Source organism: Nematostella vectensis, chromosome 4 (genome assembly GCF_932526225.1).
Source record: "Nematostella vectensis chromosome 4, jaNemVect1.1, whole genome shotgun sequence".
In the NCBI taxonomy this organism is placed as follows: domain Eukaryota; kingdom Metazoa; phylum Cnidaria; class Anthozoa; order Actiniaria; family Edwardsiidae; genus Nematostella; species Nematostella vectensis.
Window position 1 is genome coordinate 2,413,391 of NC_064037.1, and position 18,685 is coordinate 2,432,075.

General features: G+C 38.7%; 1 protein-coding gene and 1 long non-coding RNA gene across 3 annotated transcripts; one reads left to right on the forward strand and one right to left on the reverse strand.

Annotated features, from left to right (window-relative positions):
• Nucleotides 1–168: 168 nt before the first annotated feature.
• Nucleotides 169–18,634, reverse strand: LOC5511599 (THO complex subunit 5 homolog). 2 transcript variants are annotated; one of them, XM_048727121.1, is made up of 20 exons: nt 18,202–18,634; nt 17,734–17,847; nt 15,202–15,299; nt 13,561–13,636; nt 13,333–13,403; nt 12,866–12,980; nt 12,146–12,356; nt 11,690–11,736; nt 11,311–11,413; nt 10,995–11,106; nt 7,870–7,971; nt 7,455–7,551; nt 6,985–7,096; nt 5,693–5,796; nt 5,232–5,319; nt 4,884–4,993; nt 2,797–2,889; nt 1,634–1,719; nt 835–938; nt 169–275 (listed from the first exon to the last, which is right to left on the reverse strand). In XM_048727121.1, exons 1-19 carry the CDS (start codon nt 18,439–18,441, stop codon nt 875–877), a joined length of 2,043 nt encoding a protein of 680 aa, XP_048583078.1. In that variant the 5' UTR covers nt 18,442–18,634; the 3' UTR covers nt 169–275; nt 835–874. The 2 variants fall into 2 exon arrangements, with proteins under 2 accessions (XP_048583078.1, XP_048583077.1); XM_048727120.1 differs by having other exon boundaries at nt 169–938.
• On the forward strand, nt 5,221–7,351 carry LOC116617833. The gene is made up of 2 exons (XR_004295895.2): nt 5,221–5,356; nt 5,716–7,351. It is a non-coding gene; the product is annotated as an uncharacterized LOC116617833 (long non-coding RNA).
• Nucleotides 18,635–18,685: the final 51 nt, after the last annotated feature.

Consider the following 18,685-nt stretch of genomic DNA (forward strand, 5'->3'; position numbering starts at 1 on the left):
GCAGAAGGGGTGCAACCATCCCTGATTTAAAAATTTAGGAAATCTGCTAAAAAGACAGTAAGAAATTATAACTTTTTCAAACATCGAATTGAGCTTTATTCCAATAGCATCCTTGTAATTGAGCCCACACTACCCAAATAATTTAATACATCTCAACAAGTCTACGACAACAATACAAATGTATACTTTTATTGGCTTAAATTTGCAGTCCAACAACTATGGTGCTGCTTTGAGTTTAAATTCTAAGCCTGTCTAAAAGTCAAATTCTGGTACATCTGTAAAGGAATTATAGGCCAATTAGGAAGATTCAACCACAAAATTGCTAAGTGGATTGAGACACAGATTGGGCATAACTGGACCAGGTCAGTCAGGACTAAATTAAAACAGAAAGAGAGATGACAGTAAAACACAAGGTCTATACAGTAAACTCTCACCCTCCGGGATTCCACTTTTATTGCACAACTGTCAACTCTCCGGCATTATGCGGGACTCTCAAGATTTGTAACCTTTTCTCAAGCTTAATTTTCTTGAAAATATCTTGGTGCTTCTGATACATTTACTGTATTTTCTCAAGTTTCTTTCCTAAAGCAAGGTTGACAGCTATGTTATTGCACCTCGTAATTAGGGAATACAATCACCGTTGAAACAAAAATACAAAGAAAAGACTAAGAAGTATCTTTCTTTCATGGACACTAAATAATTATGGTCTCTAGGGCCTCCGTAAAAGCAAGAGTTGACTGTATGTATTTTATGAGGTAAAAAGTTTTGTTTTAGAATACAGTATGAACACATCGTATGGCTATGTATCTCTTGGACAAGAGAGCTGACATGCACCTAATTACACATCTTGACTCATTCAGCTACACCAAGCAGACTATCGGTGTGTGAACATGTCGTGCGAAACGTCATAGAGGAGGGGCAAGTTGTGGTCACGACCCCTACAAAACAAAAGATAACAAGGGAAGAAATTAAGTACTTCATGGGGCTAAAAACTAAATACAAAAAGGAATGAACCCCATGGCCAATTGTAATACATGCACTTCCTTTAGCTTGGTCTTATTTCTTCTAATTAAGTGGTGAGTTCCAAGAATTTTGTGGCTTTCCGCCTATTTTAGATGTGAGTGAGAGAAGACCAGGAAAGAAACAAAGACATAAAATGCTTCCATGCACATAGAAATCAGCACAAAGGAAATACAAACATAAAAGAAAAAGAACAATTCCTTTTTCTTATCCCCTTACTTCAATGACTTTGTGTAACCTCTTGTGTTTCTGCTTTCCTTCCTCTTATTATGTGACATTTAACTAGACAGCCACACTGTTATTTTTTCATTCAAAAGTGAAAGATAAGCTATGTGAAGAAACCTCAAAATAACCATCTAAATGAAGGTTTTTATATTGAATTAATTAAAAACAACTCCAATATTTTTGTAATAGTTTCCCAATACCAGCCTTTTTAAATGGATGGTTTCTCACACTTGGTATTTTGCAAGGATGACAAATTGGAAAAGAATGCTAAAGGTAAGCCTATGGTTAAACAAAAAAAAAATGCTAGAATACAGGTTGATTAGTAAGATTGATTCTACATGTACCAATTCCCCTTTCAAATTATTTAAAAATGTAAATTAAACAGTACCTTTTCTTCCTTACAAGGAGCTTGGCACGCTCGATTGACTCAATCCCTTCAACTACACCACACTCCAGAAACACATCAAAGCACACCTTCAAAAAAAGTTTTGTTCATTAAAGGTATTAATAAGTGCACATCAAAACCCAGCCATCTTGATTAAAGAGATACATCAAATCTTGAACCTTCGATGTTGAGAAATGGGCTGTAGGGCGGTAACCTTTTAGCTCAGTGTTTGGGCTGGTATCTAGTGGGTTATGGTGCACTGGTGCACCGTCATAAATAAAAATGACGTTTTCGTTGGGGTAAAGATTCAGTCTTGTTTGTGAAGTCGTTGAATCTTTGTGCATTCATTCCCCCGATGATAGAAAAGTGGAAGATAAGACCGTTAGTGGGCGAAATAGCCAAAGTGACTGTGATATTTCTTGCAATTTGACCACATACTTGGCGGTACGCTCTCTCTCCCCTTTTCTAGCTGTTCCCTGTGTTCGAGGGGTTTCTTGGCGGCATTTCTCATACAAACGTTTTCTGTTTTTCTAGAGCGAACGAGTGAGTATATACTTTTTGCTTTTATAAACTCTCCACAAAAAGTGTTGTTTGTTTGTCTGGTTTTTTATTAAAATTATTTTTAGTTCTATATTTCTTTTAATTATAGGAGCCAACTTTTCAAAGAAAAAAGAAAAATAGTAACTCTAATGAAATTTTATTTTTGCTTGTTGTTTGGTTTAAATCGGATAAATGGTTATCAAACCACATTGGTGAATGTCACATTGATGAACATGATTGTCTGAAAAGGCTTGTTGATTGTCGTTGTTTATGTTAATAGCACTAATGAATTTTCTATTTTTATAACTGATTGTCATTAAAGGTTACTGATTGTTCAAACGTGCAATTGAATTTTTTTTGTGCGAAAAAGAATGTTCATTCCAATCGAATTGAATGTCCAAGTGCGTTATTGTTTCTCCGTTGATGCTAATGAATGTTCACGAATATTCAATTATTGTTATTGAAAGTCGATTCACGCTGATGTTTCGTGCGATGTTGATGAACGTACAATACACGCTATCGATGTAACTTTTGGTACAAATGAATGTCCCTTTCCCGTTAATGAACAGCAAAAGGTGTACTGTATAAGCAAAAAAACATAATCTATATAAGAATACAATGCATACCTGCAGTCGTCGAATCTGATTGGTTAATAAGTTGACAGGTGAGTCGCCGTCAATCAAGTCTTTGTAATGCACATTGACCTCAGCTTCAAGCATCTGTGGTTTTTAACATTAGGAGTCAAATAGGTAACATGGAAATGGTTTCAAGCACAAGCATGTTCAAAATGTGATTATGGCAAACGACAAACAAAAAGCACAGACAGACAAACAAATAGCACAGACAGACAAACAAATGGCACAGCCAGACAAACAAATGGCACAGACAGACAAACAAATGGCACAGACAGGCAAACAAATAGCACAGACAGACAAACATGTGGGACAGACAGACAAACATATGGGACAGACAAGCAAACAAATGGGACAGACAGACAAACAAATGGCACAGACAAACAAATAGCACAGACAGACAAACGAATGGGTCAGATAGACAAACGAATGGGACAGATAAGCAAACGAATGGGTAAGATAGACAAACAAATGGGACAGACAAGCAAACGAATGGGACAGACAGACAAATGAATGGGTCAGATAGACAAACAAATGGGACAGACAAGCAAACGAATGGGACAGACAGACAAACGGATGGGAGAGACAGATGAACAGATAGAGACTAAATACACTCCCTGGTGACATGACTAATACACACCCTGGTGACATGAATAATACACACCCTGGTGACATGACTTATACACACCCTGATGAGATGACTTATACACACCCTGATGAGATGACTAATACACACCCTGATGACATCACTAATACACACCCTGGTGACATGACTTATACACACCCTGATGACATGACTTATACACACCCTGGTGACATGACTAATACACACCCTGATGACATGACTAATACACACCCCGGTGACATGACTAATACACACCCTGGTGCAATGACTTATACACACCCTGATGAGATGACTAATACACACCCTGGTGACATGACTAATACACACCCTGATGACATCACTAACACACACCCTGGTGACATGACTAATACACACCCAGGTGACATGACTAATACACACCCAGGTGACATGACTAATACACACCCAGGTGACATGACTAATACACACCCTGATGACATGACTAATACACACCCCAGTGACATGACTAATACACACCCCGGTGACATGACTAATACACACCCCGGTGACATGACTTATACACACCCCGGTGACATGACTAATACACACCCCGGTGACATGACTAATACACACCCTGGTGACATGACTAATACACACCCTGGTGACATGACTAATACACACCCTGGTGACATGACTAATAAACACCCAGGTGACATGACTAATACACACCCAGGTGACATGACTTAATACACACCCTGGTGACATGACTTAATACACACCCTGGTGACATGACTAATACACACCCTGGTGACATGACTAATACACACCCTGGTGACATGACCAATACACACCCAGGTGACATGACCAATACACACCCTGGTGACATGACCAATACACACCCAGGTGACATGACTAATACACACCCTGGTGACATGACTAATACACACCCTGGTGACATGACTAATACACACCCTGGTGACATGACTAATACACACCCTGATGACATCACTAATACACACCCCGGTGACATGACTAATACACACCCTGATGACATGACTAATACACACCCTGATGACATCACTAATACACACCCAGGTGACATGACTAATACACACCCTGATGACATGACTAATACACACCCTGGTGACATGACTTAATACACACCCAGGTGACATGACTAATACACACCCTGGTGACATGACTAATACACACCCAGGTGACATGACTAATACACACCCTGATGACATGACTAATACACACCCTGATGACATCACTAATACACACCCAGGTGACATGACTAATACACACCCTGATGACATGACTAATACACACCCTGGTGACATGACTTAATACACACCCAGGTGACATGACTAATACACACCCTGGTGACATGACTAATACACACCCAGGTGACATGACTAATACACACCCTGGTGACATGACTAATACACACCCTGGTGACATGACTACACACCCTGGTGACATGACTAATACACACCCTGGTGACATGACTGGAGAAAGGTGCAGTCCCTCCTGAGATTGACAAGCATATGATTGGCGGCTTGACTGGATATTCCCGGTAGAGAACCACTCCGGCTTTAAGGCGTACTACAAAAAACATGGTAGGCAAATAATGGGAGTGAAGGAAGGATATAAAAAACACATGCATTTAAAACCCTGGAGATGTCTTGCAAGATAAATTTTTTGGTTTTATTTTCAATATCTATTTTTTTATTTAGGAGCTTCTGCCATGAAAATAGTGTGATCAGGGGGTTACCAACGGATGGCAAGCCAATCCCTGGCTTTTTTTAAATACTATTATTTATACTTGGACCGTATCTCATACCTTTATTGCATTCAATTTCAGCACAGAAATACATATCAGACTCATCTAGAAGGTTTTCATCAACAAGTGACTTGGCTTGTGGCATTTCCTGTAACAAACCAGCTTTAGTTATTACATTTTAACAGGTTTGTGCTGAAGAACACAAGAATTGTGTGATACCAGTAAAGATAAATACACTTCCTTTCTCAATTTTTCAATCCCCACCATGGATACCTGTATTCCGGAATCACACATTTTGTTGATTGGGTAAAACTAATTACTTGTTCACAAATTTTAATACAACCACGAATTACACTTACAGTAAGTACTGAAATTTGGCAAAATTCAAGCAAAAATAAAAGAGCACAAATAAATCATAATCTTTCAAAATATCAAGTTTAATCAATTTCAATAAATTGATTATGTATTCTGAAAAAATGTTGTACTGTATAGCTGTGTTTTTTAAAGTGCTACACACTCACAATAAAGTTTGCATAATCCACAGGGCTCCAGGACACAAGGACTGAAGTAATTTTATCTGGGAACAGCTTTTGTGGCGCATCACTGGCAGGGACCTGCATTTTTTCTAAAAAACACATTCCATTTAATTTATTCCAGTGGCCATCTTGCAATCATCATGTGAAGATGAATAATAAAGAATTCTTTGCATCACTTAAAATTCACTATTCTTATTTTCATGTCACTTTAGTAAGGTAATGGTACCTATTATCGGACACTTTAGATTTACGATATTAAACAATTTACCACCAATTTCGACCAATTTAACAAAAATTTGATAGTTGAATTTGGGAAAAAACAATCCTTCGTAAGACGTGTTGTGAATCCCTTTTATCGTATACCTAGTGTAGCACCCTAGCCCTATTATCGGACAGCAGATTTCTTCTAAAAAAAACAACAACAGGAAAATCAATCGTGCTTCATTTTCATTCAAATACTGCAAACAATTATTGTTGACATATGTTCTTTGCAAAACTTATGATAGATTTTAGTTTGAGACTATTTCTTCTCCGTAGCAAGCGATTCAAAACACAGGCATCGCGCGCATGACAAACTGCATGGCGAAATGTGTGTTTGCTCATTGATCACTCAAATTAACAGTGAATCATTTGGTGATTGCTCGGCTGTCCGATAATAGGGCACCTAGTTTAGGTACGAACAACTCGAGCTATCCTGAAGTGTCTACGGAAACAGAGGCCAAATAGCATCCTGGGAGATCATCAACATAATGGCGGATTCATTGAGCAACGATTTACGATCGGTAAATCTTGGACTTTTAAAGGCTTTTTTCATCCTCGGGTATTCAAGCCAAAGAGAGGATTTCAATCGCCATTTTGTGGTGCGTGAGAGAAAATTATTTCTAGTTTTGCAAAACAATAAACACTTGTAAAAAGCTTGGGAATACATGTTTTCTGAATGTTGTTTCTTCAACTCGATGGGTCACATTTTGGCGTGTTTTCCAATTGTTTGAGATATTAACGTTTTTTTCCGAGTGTCCAAAAATAGGGCACTGTCCGATAATATAAACCACTACCTTATTATTTCGAAAATCACGATAACATATAATAAGGGTAATAATAACAACAACAACAACAAGAGGAAGAAGATAACAATAACAACTTTTGTATAGCACAAAGAAGAGTAACGTAGCATAGCATAGCCTAGCATAGCATGTAAATATGATACATAGTACAATTCGCTAAATCAACAAAGTGATATCTCATAGTGTGGGTAATTAATTAAAGGCGTTTCTCACCAAGAGATGAAAGTTGTCTCTGTAGAGCCAGCCTAGCTAGGACCCTGGCACGTATCGCCTTGATGGTGACCTCCATATGTGATCTACTGACGTCTGACTCAGCTACCACCGCCTAAGGGTATTCAAATCACTTATTATCATTATCATAATTAAAATCATTTTCTCTATCAATATCATCTCTGCTCTATTAATTCATTAAGGATAATCAAATCAAATCATTTATGCTTCTTTGATTTATTGCAATAGGAAAGATGAGCTCATTTTAGTTACTGTTTTATAATTCGTAGCAAATAAGTAGAGGTAAACAAATTAAGTTGAGGTTAAGTTGAGTACAGGTTAACAAAATAAAGTTGATTGATTGATTGATTGAAGCTGGACAAATTATGCACAACACAGACTTGACTTCACATTTCTTTGTGACAAAATATGGAAATAAAAAACACACTTTTCCAGCAATGGAGAGAACTTACATTTTGGCAGTCTGGAAGAAACTCTAGTCCACATATTCTTTGAGCCCAAAGGAATGGCTGTCCAGTCTCACCCACAAAGGCTGAGAAGCTGTCAATGCTAATGAACAATGGGCAGAAGTATAAAACAATATGAGTGCACTGAACCAATTTTCTTCAAGCATGGCATAAAACTACCAATGTAAGGGAAAATGTTCTGACAGGGCTTGAATTTGGTGTTTTTTCTACCTGAGCCATAACAATAAACATGAGAAAAAAGAAACAAAAAAAAAGGTTTTGAATTTTTACGTCAATTGCTAGCTTCCCCCAAGTTTAGAGTTTAGTATTGTAAAAGTGGATCCCCCTGACAGACACCCTACTAAAAAACCTTGAAAGAGGCCTGAATAGTGCAAGAAGAGACATGATGCTTGTTACTTACCCATCCTTAGTCAGCTGGAACTGATTCGTGGCATTAGGGGATGTGTTGCCATGGTCACCGGGAAACAGACAAGTCAGTATTGACTCAGGTGCAAGAATAGTACTAGGGAACATAATCAAAATAGGAAACTATTTAAGTCAGCATCTCCATATCAATTACATAGTATACTTGAATACATCTACTAAATAATTTTGTCAAATAATTGAATGAAGCCTCTTGTCTTTGCTCTGTTTTGATTGTTGTACAAGAAAATCTATATGGATCTGTTGATTTGGATGTGAGTGCTTGTTGCTATAGGGTGCTGATCTAGATATCAGTGTTTGTCACTACAGGGTGCTGATCTAGATATCAGTGTTTGACACTACAGGGTGTTGATCTAGATATCAGTGTTTGACACTACAGGGTGTTGATCTAGATATCAGTGTTTGACACTACAGGGTGTTGATCTAGATATCAGTGTTTGACACTACAGGGTCCTGATCTAGATATCAGTGTTTGACACTACAGGGTCCTGATCTAGATATCAGTGTTTGACACTACAGGGTGTTGGTCTAGATATCAGTGTTTGACACTACAGGGTGATCTAGATATCAGTGTTTGTCACTATAGGGTGCTGATCTAGATATCAGTGTTTGACACTACAGGGTGCTGATCTAGATATCAGTGTTTGACACTACAGGGTGTTGATCTAGATATCAGTGTTTGACACTACAGGGTGTTGGTCTAGATATCAGTGTTTGACACTACAGGGTGATCTAGATATCAGTGTTTGACACTACAGGGTGCTGATCTAGACATCAGTGTTTGACACTACAGGGTGTTGATCTAGATATCAGTGTTTGACACTACAGGGTGCTGATCTAGATATCAGTGTTTGACACTACAGGGTGCTGATCTAGATATCAGTGTTTGACACTACAGGGTGTTGATCTAGATATCAGTGTTTGACACTACAGGGTGCTGATCTAGACATCAGTGTTTGACACTACAGGGTGCTGATCTAGATATCAGTGTTTGACACTACAGGGTGTTGATCTAGATATCAGTGTTTGACACTACAGGGTGATCTAGATATCAGTGTTTGACACTACAGGGTGCTGATCTAGATATCAGTGTTTGACACTACAGGGTGTTGATCTAGATATCAGTGTTTGTCACTACAGGGTGCTGATCTAAATATCAGTGTTTGACACTACAGGGTGTTGATCTAGATATCAGTGTTTGACACTACAGGGTGTTGGTCTAGATATCAGTGTTTGACACTACAGGGTGATCTAGATATCAGTGTTTGACACTACAGGGTGTTGGTCTAGATATCAGTGTTTGACACTACAGGGTATTGATCTAGATATCAGTGTTTGACACTACAGGGTGTTGATCTAGATATCAGTGTTTGACACTACAGGGTGTTGATCTAGATATCAGTGTTTGACACTACAGGGTGTTGATCTAGACATCAGTGTTTGACACTACAGGGTGCTGATGTAGATATCAGTGTTTGACACTACAGGGTGCTGATCTAGATATCAGTGTTTGACACTACAGGGTGCTGATCTAGATATCAGTGTTTGACACTACAGGGTGTTGATCTAGATATCAGTGTTTGACACTACAGGGTGTTGATCTAGACATCAGTGTTTGACACTACAGGGTGCTGATGTAGATATCAGTGTTTGACACTACAGGGTGCTGATCTAGATATCAGTGTTTGACACTACAGCGTGTTGATCTAGATATCAGTGTTTGACACTACAGGGTGCTGATCTAGATATCAGTGTTTGACACTACAGGGTGTTGATCTAGATATCAGTGTTTGACACTACAGGGTGTTGATCTAGATATCAGTGTTTGACACTACAGGGTGTTGATCTAGATATCAGTGTTTGACACTACAGGGTGCTGATCTAGACATCAGTGTTTGACACTACAGGGTGTTGATCTAGATATCAGTGTTTGGCACTACAGGGTGATCTAGATATCAGTGTTTGACACTACAGGGTGCTGATGTAGACATCAGTGTTTGACACTACAGGGTGCTGATCTAGATATCAGTGTTTGACACTACAGGGTGTTGATCTAGATATCAGTGTTTGACACTACAGGGTGATCTAGATATCAGTGTTTGACACTACAGGGTGTTGATCTAGACATCAGTGTTTGACACTACAGGGTGATCTAGATATCAGTGTTTGACACTACAGGGTGTTGATCTAGATATCAGTGTTTGTCACTACAGGGTGTTGATCTAGATATCAGTGTTTGACACTACAGGGTGCTGATCTAGATATCAGTGTTTGTCACTACAGGGTGTTGGTCTAGATATCAGTGTTTGACACTACAGGGTGATCTAGATATCAGTGTTTGACACTACAGGGTATTGATCTAGATATCAGTGTTTGACACTACAGGGTGTTGATCTAGATATCAGTGTTTGACACTACAGGGTGTTGATCTAGATATCAGTGTTTGACACTACAGGGTGCTGATCTAGATATCAGTGTTTGACACTACAGGGTGCTGATGTAGATATCAGTGTTTGACACTACAGGGTGTTGATCTAGACATCAGTGTTTGACACTATAGGGTGTTGATCTAGATATCAGTGTTTGACACTACAGGGTGTTGATCTAGATATCAGTGTTTGACACTACAGGGTGTTGATCTAGATATCAGTGTTTGACACTACAGGGTGCTGATCTAGATATCAGTGTTTGACACTACAGGGTGTTGATCTAGATATCAGTGTTTGACACTACAGGGTGTTGATCTAGATATCAGTGTTTGACACTACAGGGTGCTGATCTAGATATCAGTGTTTGACACTACAGGGTGATCTAGATATCAGTGTTTGACAATACAGGGTGTTGATCTAGATATCAGTGTTTGACACTACAGGGTGCTGATCTAAGATATCAGTGTTTGACACTACAGGGTGTTGATCTAGATATCAGTGTTTGACACTACAGGGTGATCTAGATATCAGTGTTTGACACTACAGGGTGTTGTTTTAGACATGAGTACTGGATGCTCAATCTTTTGAGGGAAACATATTACATGCTCAAGATGGGTGATGGCTTTTGGGAGAGGCAGTTGGCTTTTTTTTTTAAATCTTAGCATAGACCCACCTGTTTGATAAGATAGGTTGATCAACAGCCTCAGAGATGGATAGAGATGGGTTCACAGTGACAATCTGGAGTGAGGGTAGGTAGGACACTAGCAGACTAATTGTACATTTACCTGTCAATCATAAGAACTTAGAACTATGATGGTACTGCAATATTCGAATAAAAACAACTTTTAGCACTACTGTATGATGGTACCACAACAGTTGTCAATCAAAACAACTTTTTCATACTTTATTGCATTGGCAATGCTTAGCAACAGCAGTCACTGTATTCACAGCACTCTTTTACTGTGGGTATTGTAACAAGAAAACATTACCTTTGCAATTGAGCTTCAGAACAATCTGTAGGGGGTGGGTCTTGAGTAATGCTTTTCTTTTTTCCTCTTTGCGACTCTCCTCTTTCTTTCTTCTTCTCTTGGACTTATGAAAGACACAAAGGACCCCATAATCACTCTGACATCACATTGCTAAAATATTTGATCTTCAATAACATAGATTTCAAAATTACAAATTCCTCAAATAGATACAGGGATGTACTAAAAACTGACTGCAGATATTAGATCCAGATTAGCTTGACTCTGAGAACTGTTATGCTTCTAATTGAAATGCACTTATTCACAGTAAATAGGGGTAAACAGAATAAACAGCTAACTGTATTCAATAAAACATAATTATTTTGATATCTGCTGTAGTTACTTTTCTCTGGTGTTCTGTTGCCTCATCATCTGAGTCACTTTCTGGCTCTATAAAGGCAAACGGATAGCTTAAACACAAGATCTGAACATCACAAGTGTGTGGTGGTTTATCTTATGACACAGCATATAAGCACAAGCATACTGTAAATCGTATAGAAACCAATTCATATTAGTTACCTGTGTTGCAAAGTATACATTAGTCAATTTTTTTACACAAAAGGCACCAAAGTCAATGTGAAAATTTTGATCAATTTTTAAAGAGTCCTGGTCATCAACACATTTTTAATGTTTTTATGCAATATTGGAAGACACATTATTTGAGGAAATCATGAAATAATCATCTTCACTTACTATGTTCAAATGAGAATATCACAATTTGATGGAAATGGATGCTTTTTTTATTTTGCTAGGATGACAAAATAGTGACTGTCTTTAATGCTTTGAAAGGTGCACTAACCAGGTTGTGTAGGCTTTTCCTCTAACGCTGCTTTGGCGGCCTCTACGTCTCCCTGTATCTGAACACTGAGATGAGGGTCACAGGCCTCGTTGTATGCTGTTGCTTGTACATACAACACATAGAGCGGCTGGGATAAGTATCTGGCGGTCTGATGCTGGGCCCTCTTTGCATCTAGGGGCAGGTTCAGGTATTCTTGGACTGGGACAGTCGACTGAAAACAGAAAAGAAAGATCAATTTTTTACATGACAAAGCAAATTGGGTTGCATTCAAATGGTCTTTTAGAGTCGATGAAATGAAAAAAAAAGGAAAAAAAAACACAGCTCTTCTTGTAAAACAGTTGGGGAATTTGTAATAATTATTTCACTTAAGGATCCATCTGAATCTGGAAATATACATTAAATTTCACTTTGATTAAAAGCTGCTAACCAAAATCTCTTATCAACAAATGTAAACCCTGTACCTTTAGAATATATACAAAAAGCTCAAATAGTTGTGTTCATGAACCAGAAGAATAAATACAATACACCAAAAACTGGTATTCGACTCTGCCAAATTTTCGTCTTTAATAAGACTGCTTTGAAGAGGTATTCCCTGCACATTTAGGATCTCTTCTAGCCGTGGCTCGAGACTGTTGTATACCCTTATATAAACCCTGTACATTTAGGATCTCTTCTAGCCGTGGCTGGAGACTGTTGTATACCCTTATATAAACCCTGTACCTTTAGGATCTCTTCTAGCCGTGGCTGGAGGCTGTTAAGAAATTCTCTTCTTGTGTGAATCTCTTTCTCAAGAAGTTCTTTCTTTTTCTCAAACTCTTTTTTCTTGCTTGCAAAACTGTTTGGCATAATAAAGAGTTATTAATTAGCATCTAATTAATGTATGCACAGTTATACAGACCTGTAAGGTTTAGTGGGATAGAGCAGGAATAGAGCAGGATTTTTTTTTGCCATCTACTATATGATACTTATGAAAGCAATGTCTTGCTTTCATGAGTATTATTTATTTATCAAGCTAAACATCACATTGCATTGTTATGCCTTTAGTTGTTAAACCTACAGCAGTGTAATAAATGAGTGCTTGAGACTTGCACCTCACAGCATTCTGCTGCTGTCGTTATTTAATGTGAGGAAATATCAGCATCCTGTTGGCTGATGTTATTGGACTTGAGGGAATTTATGTTCTGTACCTTTTTCTCTGCTCTAACTCCCAATCGAGCCTAGCAAGCATCCTCTGATGGGGGTCATCCTTCGTTATCTCCTGGAAAATAGTATAAGATGGCTTTCGAGAAAGCTGCTTTTAATGACTTTAAAAACTTGATGTTAGACTCAAGTGTTGTCAAAACAATTCGGATGGTTAGAATTTCAAAACTACAAAAATAAAGTATCCTTTACTATACTATTAAATTGGTACTTACAGGCTTAGAAACTTCTTTAGGAGCTTGAGAATAAAACTCCTCTTCAGTAACTAACTCAACCTCTTCATCTTTAGACCTAAAATGATGAGTCATCAATAACATAGTTTGTCTTGAAATACTGCAAGGGGGGGAGGCAAAATATAAAGTTAAGAGAATGGAGGTCAGTTAAGAGAATAGAGGTCAGTTAAGAGAATGGAGGTCAGCTAAGAGAATGGAGGTCAGTTAAGAGAATGGAGGTCAGTTAAGAGAATGGAGGTCAGTTAAGAGAATGGAGGTCGGTTAAGAGAATGGAGGTCAGTTAAGAGAATGGAGGTCGGTTAAGAGAATGGAGGTCAGTTAAGAGAATGGAGGTCAGTTAAGAGAATGGAGGTCAGTTTAGAGAATGGAGGTCAGTTAAGAGAATAGAGGTCAGTTTAGAGAATGGAGGTCAGTTTAGAGAATGGAGGTCAGTTAAGAGAATGGAGGTCAGTTAAGAGAATGGAGGTCAGTTAAGAGAATGGAGGTCAGTTAAGAGAATGGAGGTCAGTTAAGAGAAAAGAGGTCAGTTAAGAGAATGGAGGTCAGTTAAGAGAATGGAGGTCAGTTAAGAGAATGGAGGTCAGTTAAGAGAATGGAGGTCAGTTAAGAGAATGGAGGTCAGTTAAGAGAATGGAGGTCAGTTAAGAGAATGGAGGTCAGTTAAGAGAATGGAGGTCAGTTAAGAGAATGGAGGTCAGCTAAGAGAATGGAGGTCAGTTAAGAGAATGGAGGTCAGCTAAGAGAATGGAGGTCAGCTAAGAGAATGGAGGTCAGTTAAGAGAATGGAGGTCAGCTAAGAGAATGGAGGTCAGTTAAGAGAATGGAGGTCAGGCAGGGATGGAGCACCCCTTGTTGTTGCCTTACTTTTTTAGAAAAAATGATCATCTTAAAGAATAGAAAATAAAAACATGCAATATCAGGAAACGATAGGGAAGCAATTTACCATGGACGTAAATTGTATTCAAGTCTGCGGATATCTAGTGGTCATACCCAACCTCTCAGTCGGAAACTTCCAAATAAACAACTTTGGAAACGAGGATCATAAAAAAAGATGGTGGCCATAAGGCAAAAGAGGGTAAGAGAGACAATTCACTACTTGGAATTGTGCTCTAATGAAAGAAGTGAAGAAATGCAAAAAACATTCCCCCAACACAGCCTCCAGGGTCTTTCCATCATATATATGATATGACGTTTGTTTCCTTCACCATCCACCCAACACCTAAATATATTCCATCTCAATCTGGAACGGAAATGATCGTTTGTTTTCGTTACCCCTCCCAAACACCAAACTTGGGACCAAAGCAGGTGAGTGCACAGGGGGTTCATTTCTTATTCTTCAGGGCTGTAACAGGGGGTAGGGCACTGGGGGCATGCGCCCCCCCCCCCCCCCCCCATTTTGGATTTCTCCAACAATCTCACACTTTACAAAGGTGGTGAACGGAAGTTTTCGACTGTGAGATAGGGTATGACCACTGGAAGTCTGAAGACTCGCCCACAATTTACGTCAGTGGGAAGTTGCTTCCCATAACGATATGTCAATGTTTACTGACTGAGGGGGCTTCAATAAGCCAAAACAAAAACATTTTGTTTTATTCTGGTGTTCCTCATTAGTACAATACTTACTTGAATTCCAGACATTTTGTTATTTCTTTCTTTAGGTGCATAGCCTCATAAAGAAGGTTCTGCAGTTGTAAATGAAGTCCATCCACTTTTTGCTTTGCCTTGTTGGATTGAAAAGATTATCTTAATCACTGAGATGTACAATTTTAAAGAGTAATAAAGGTAGATTTTATTGCAAGAATACAAAGGATTCACTGTACCAATGTAGACAACAAGGTTTTTACACCTCTGAAAATACTTCAAGCTGACCAGATCTGGGATTGAACCCTGGTTATCACGCTTAAGAAGCAAAGCCCTTGTCTTTAAGGTGTCATGGCTCTATTACATAGTAAATGGATTGCAGTGCAATTGGGTTGCACTCAAGAATCTATATATCTTAACCTGCAATGCTTTGTAGGTCTTAAATAAATAGCTTTAAGAGCTATACTTTTTGCTAACATTTACCAACATTTTATCCATACATGTCAGGGATTTTATTACATTTCAGAGTAGGCACTGGAGATTGATAAGTAGGGGGTGGAAGTTATTTTATATTATTAGTTCAAACAAATTTAAAATAGCTGGCAGTTCTGCCGGCCTCTGGGGCCTGATGAAACATCTGTATGTTAACATGGGAAACAAAACATTGATTCTTAGGGTGCAACCTTTTCTGACATTCTCCATTCCCACATCACCCATAATCCTTTGTGCATTTGGGGCAAGGCACGCTTCGAGTTATTGTTCAGTCATGGCGTGAAGGAAAGGTGTTATCTTCGAATTTGAAAAATTACGGAATTTTTCAGATGTCTCCAAACTAGGGGTAGTTACAAGAAGAAGAATTTGCAATCAGGTCAAATGTTCTGAAGAAAAATTGGGCAAAAAGGCTATTATTAACGCAATTTGTAATGAGCTAAATATTTCCACTTCTGGTGACAAGAAAGACCCCACAAGTCGCTCTACAGAGACAAAACATAGAGAAGCTTTAAAAGTAGAAGACTGGCTACCATACCTCCAAAAATCGAAAAACTCGGGCAAATCTATAAAAGGTCTGGAAAACATTGATATTCAAGATGTCAAAAACTACCTTCTAGGTAGCGGCCTTTCAGGAGAGGCCATAAGAAAGTACAAAACCCTACGATCGTGGCAGCACAAGCAAGGCCTTCACTCACTCAGGTTTGTCATTATATTTGTTATATATATAGTTATTCCCAGACTTCAGAAAAGCTTTTCTGGCCCAAAACCAGCACTACAAAGCGATCCATATTTCAATATTTCCTTCGATTTTTTCTAGTGACCATCTCAGCTTATTAATGCTACAATTTCATTCCTGCATAATTCCAAAATGTTACAATGTCATAATAGTTCACAAGTGCACGCTCTTAGACTTTTAGAAAATTACAGAATCGCTCACAGTAAGGAATTTTTTTATATGGATTTATTTACACGCTTTAGATGGTTTATCAACCCATATTGTTTTATAAAATTATTTACTCGAGTAAAACTAAGTCTGTTTTTCGTGTTCTTTTTTTTTATAGAACTCAATTCCTTCCATGTGATGAAAACTTGTATGCTATCCGAGCTCTAAATAATCCTTCATTTTCTACTGATTCAGATGAAGTCAAGTCATACTGGAGAAAACCACTGGGAAACCAGTAATCGCTCACTGTTCATGCACAGTTGGATCGAGAAAAGATTGTAGCCATTTTGGGGCAGTGTTGTTTGTTTTATGTGACATTATGTCTGAAGGACTAAATGAGCTTCCAGAAGATAAAACATGCACTGAGATTAAGTGCAAATGGTCTGACCCAAAGGGTGCCAAGTGTGAACCTAAACTTGTAGAAGACCTGCATATTATATACAAGGCAAAATTTGGCACTGAACCACAACCAAAATCAGTGAAAAGTGTTTAAATCTAATGCCTCTAAAAATTATCTTCAGAGAAAGCTAAAATTGAAGACTGACATTTTAAAGGGAAATGAACGAGATAGTGTCCCTCCTATAGTTCATTTGATAGGTAAATGTACATTTAGAAGAGACAAAGCTAGTATTTTTATGAGCCGCAGAAAAATGTTAACAAAGTGAAGCCTTACCGATTTTGACTTTGTTGACCTTCGTCTTGGATTTTCTATGTCAACTGCACAAGGCAGAGGGATAAATTCTGACATTGTACTGTTCCTTGTATTTCTGCTGGTTTTATAGGCTTCTTTTCTGAGCGCTGGAATATTGCTGGCAAGAAGGATGGACTGCACTCATCTTTAGACCATCTCCCGCCAACAAAATGGCAGGAGCAAAGACTTGTGCTCTCACTAATATGGAAGGATTTGCGTCCTATTTTTTCAAGCCACTTGCTGCGAAGCTTTTCGCTACTTGGTATTCTGTAGTACTGGAGATATGGCTGTTTTGAGCTGCGATTAGAGCAGTAAGCAGCACAACAAAAGTCGTTCTTTCCCATTTTGTAGCGATTGCTTATTCGAACCTCAGCGCCCTTGCCCCCTAATGCGCAAAGGATTGTGGGTGATGTGGAAATGGAGAATACATATGTAGGTCTGATCATACCTCATGGGTGTTGTCTCTAGCTTTTTTCCCACTAATGTGAGCCACTCGATTGAGCTTTTTTAGAATAATAAACAGCAAAGTGGCTCTAATCCTCCGTTCTGTGATCTCTGGGCACTGTAAGGACAAAAAATAAAATGGCATGACAAAAGGAGGAGGGGGAAGGGGTTTGTGAACGAGAGAAAAACATTGAAGCAGACTCCTTCCCCCTCCCCCTTAGAGCCCCTACGCAGGCTAAGAACCAGATTACCATTCTTGTCAAAACTAGTATTTGTGTTAGGTGTAGTTTTATCTTTCCTCTCCTATTTTAGGAAAATCAGATCAAATGACAGTACGTTTGCTGTTCATAGTTTACAGTCATGTTGTAATATAGTACTTGATTGTGAAATATTTAGGGGGCTATCACCCTAGGAGTACTAATCGCGTTTCAGACATTTTTAGTTAAATCATTAAGTTGAAAGTTAAACGCACGTTTGGATCATTGCCTTCGCGTTTCAAGTCGTTGATTTCTTCAAACAGTCTCTTCATCTCCTCACACGCCTTTCTGTATGAGCTCGAGTTACTAGATGCAGTTCCTTTGGCTGCTTCAAAGTCATCCACCTCTGCAGCAGACATTGGTGCAGATCGTACGATGCCGGATGGTGATTTGTGCTTCTTGTCCTGAGGAGAAGTCCCAGCTTCAGAGCCCGTGCGAGTTTTGCGTCGCTTCATGATGTAAACTGGACCAAATAAGTCTTATTAGAACAGAATTTCACAAAACGCTAAGCTTTTAAGCTCTTGGGGGAAATAGTGGAATGTATGTTGGCGGAAGCAACAACTAAAACGTGAAAACGATTTTACAATAAATTTAGAAACTTTTCCAGAAATCAAATATGGCCGCCAAAGGCCCGGCACCTAAGCAAATTCCCATCATGCCTTTCAGCACCACAGGAGCCCCAAGTCAGCCCCAATTTAT

Excerpts from the sequence above, each read along its gene's own strand:
- LOC5511599 (XM_048727121.1), bottom strand. The coding sequence starts at position 18,441 with ATGAAGCGACGCAAAACTCGCACGGGCTCTGAAGCTGGGACTTCTCCT. Across the intron at positions 15,300-17,733 it reads CTAGAGACAACACCCATGAG|GCAAAGCAAAAAGTGGATGG; the intron begins GTATGATCAGAC and ends CAATCCAACAAG. Across the intron at positions 12,981-13,332 it reads GAGTTAGAGCAGAGAAAAAG|TTTTGCAAGCAAGAAAAAAG; the intron begins GTACAGAACATA and ends TATGCCAAACAG.